Source organism: Oryzias melastigma, linkage group LG15 (assembly GCF_002922805.2).
Source record: "Oryzias melastigma strain HK-1 linkage group LG15, ASM292280v2, whole genome shotgun sequence".
Classification (NCBI taxonomy): domain Eukaryota; kingdom Metazoa; phylum Chordata; class Actinopteri; order Beloniformes; family Adrianichthyidae; genus Oryzias; species Oryzias melastigma.
The window spans coordinates 15,423,424-15,426,122 of NC_050526.1; the positions used below are offsets into that span (position 1 = coordinate 15,423,424).

The 2,699-nt window shown below is 43.2% G+C and overlaps 1 protein-coding gene across 4 annotated transcripts in view; it reads right to left on the minus strand.

Annotated features, from left to right (window-relative positions):
* ehbp1 (EH domain binding protein 1) overlaps positions 1 to 2,699 on the minus strand; it is a 154,739-nt gene that overhangs the window by 28,818 nt on the left and 123,222 nt on the right. For all 4 annotated transcript variants that reach the window (XM_024296537.2, XM_024296535.2, XM_024296536.2 and 1 more), the window contains 2 exons: positions 2,274 to 2,412; positions 2,063 to 2,163 (listed from right to left, as the gene is read on the minus strand). In XM_024296537.2, coding sequence (XP_024152305.1) covers positions 2,063 to 2,163; positions 2,274 to 2,412 — 240 coding nt within the window. The remainder of the gene's footprint in view (positions 1 to 2,062; positions 2,164 to 2,273; positions 2,413 to 2,699) is intronic.

Sequence of the window (2,699 nt, forward strand, 5' to 3'; positions counted from 1 at the left end):
GGGGGGGGGGGGGGGGGGGGGGGGGGGTGATGTGAAGGTGTCCATCAGCCCCCCCTCCTGTCGTCTCCATGGAAACATCAGACTTTGATCAACTTTTCACAACTATAAAAACACATTTGGTTCTCAAAGTGAACCGGAGTTCATTTATAATCCAGAACAAAGTTTCAGTCTGAATACACCCAAGTGGACTCTAGTCCAGGACCAGGAACCGCTCCCTGACCCGTCTTTCCTGGTGGTCGTGGTCCGTTTCTGATAGAACCGAGTCCACTCTGAGATAACGTCCGGCTGCGCGGTCCGTTTTGGTCCAGTTGTTCCACTCCGAGTCTGTTCAGACCGAGGAAACTCGGAGTGAACCGGAAATCAGAAGCGCACTGAGACCACCTTGACGGATGGGTCAGAGCGGTTCCCGGTCCAGAACCAGCTAATTTAGCTAATGTTTTAGCCACATGCTAGCTGTTTTGGCTAGTTTAGATTTTTTTTCAGTTTTTTAGAGTATTTATGCATTTCCATAATATCTTAGCTATCAGCTTCAGTGGTTTCAACTATCAGTTTCAGCATCTTCAGCGGCCACATTCATCTTACAGCATTCACACTAGCATCATCACAGGTAATGTCATATATCTAGTTTATAAAATGTTTTAGTTTTTTTTTTCTAGGAAGATTACAGAAAGTAATTATTTAAAATTTGGCTGTGTGTGAATTTCTGGAAAACCATAAATATTTAGGCTGTGATTGAACATTTAAAAAAAATAAATAAATTTAAACATTCATTTTGTGTTTGGTTCATTTTCAGTTTTTAGAAATATGAACATTAAAAAGATTAGCTTCACTCCAGTAGTTTAGAACCTGAACTTTTCATTTTTAGTTTTAATAAGGAAACGAATGATATGGGTATTTCTGAGTTAGTAATTCTCCGTCAAAGTTGAGTTTCACACGAGCGCACAGGAGAAGCTTCACGAGGGGCGGAACTAGTTTTAGGAGCGTAAGAATACCTTCAAAGGTGAGCAGGAGAAGTCACAGCAGCGTAAGAATACTCCCATGAGCGGAGAAGGGTAAAGCGTACAGGAGGAGAGGAACGGGGGCGGAGACTCTCCCGCGCCCGTGGAGTTTGATATGCGCTCGTTGGAGAGTTTTGGCGGAAATGTAACGTTATTTACTTTGATTTACAGCCGAGACATTCACATTTCTGCCACCGCACTAGCGCTCATCCTCGTCTATCAAAGGAGACGTCGGCGTCTTATGTTCAGTTCACACTGAATGTGATTTATGCGACAAATTCGAGTGACCCGCCCCTCTTAGCTGCTCGCCGTCTGTTAAAGAATGTGTTCCTGACAGTTTAAATACATCTCAAAAACATCTCCTCCAAATGCAAAAACTTTTTATTCAGCGTTTCCGTTTTAATTTATTATAGAAAACCCAAATCCAGTCACTGGGAAAAGGTTTTCCTGCTCAGGGAATATTCTGCAAAAGGACTTTTAGATAAACTTTTCTCCATGAATGCTTAAATCTGGATAACGAGAACTTGAGACAGCTTCTTTAAATCATATATGTCTTAACTACTAATTTATATGAAATTTTAATCAACATTGTTACTCTGTTATTATAAACATTAGTTGTATTTTCTTGCTGTATGATTCTTGTCCAGGATCCTCTAATAAAAGAGGTTTTAAATCTCAATAAGATCCACCCGGTTAAATAAAGGTTAAAGAAAAAAGAAAAGAACAAAAAGTCAAAGAAACCTCCCAGGAATGTTCGTGCTGCATCTGAATCTTCACTTCAGATCAGATCTTCATCAGGTTTTATCGACTCTGATGAGTTTACTCGACAGCAGCTAAAAGCTGAGTCAGATTGTGCTTTTATTGTGAAAATCAACACGTTGTGCTTCTTAGTGGAAGACTTCCTGTCCTAATGGAGGGTTGGAGTTCAGCTGCAGTTAAACTGATCAGAAACATGTCAGATCATATCATCAGATCAGACAGAAGGCGGAGTGCCGTTAGGTTTCCAGAAAAAGACATTTTGATGCTTCATTCAGAAATGAGATTTAAACCAAAGAGGAACAAACCTCGTCTTCAATCAGTCTGTGAAGGTCCAGCTCTGCCGGTGAACCTCGGTCCTCCTCCATCCTCCTCAGGTCTTCAGGAACAGACTTCTGCCTCTTCACCTCTGCAGTCACACGATCACACGTTAGCGTGGACTCAGCAGGTCTTCATGACTTCAGACTCATCGTCCCGTACTGCAGCTGCAGCGCCGTGACGACGCGGCGTCGGCCTTACCTGGTCTGTTCTCCACATACTGGCTGAAGGACTTCAGCTGCGTCTTCCTGACTGCAGAATCTGCGTTGAAGACGACCGGGCTGCGCAGCCTCTCTGTGGCTCTGCGCAGACGCTCTCCTCGCAGATCCTCTGCGTTCTCCTGCCCAGCAGAAGCAGAAGGTCAGGATGAAGGTCAGGATGAAGGTCAGGATGAAGGTCAGGATGAAGGTCAGGATGAAGGTCAGCATGAAGGTCAGCATGAAGGTCACAGGAATCTACTGCATCTGAGAGGATCTGTCCAGTGTGGGGTTTGGATTTGTGCTGCTCAGATATAAATTCTTATCAAAACATTTGGATTCATTCGTTCTGTCCACTAGTGAATAAATAAAGACGTTTTTTTTATGATTAATAATAAAACTGTTCCACAGGACTCGTCTGGGCCCCCCC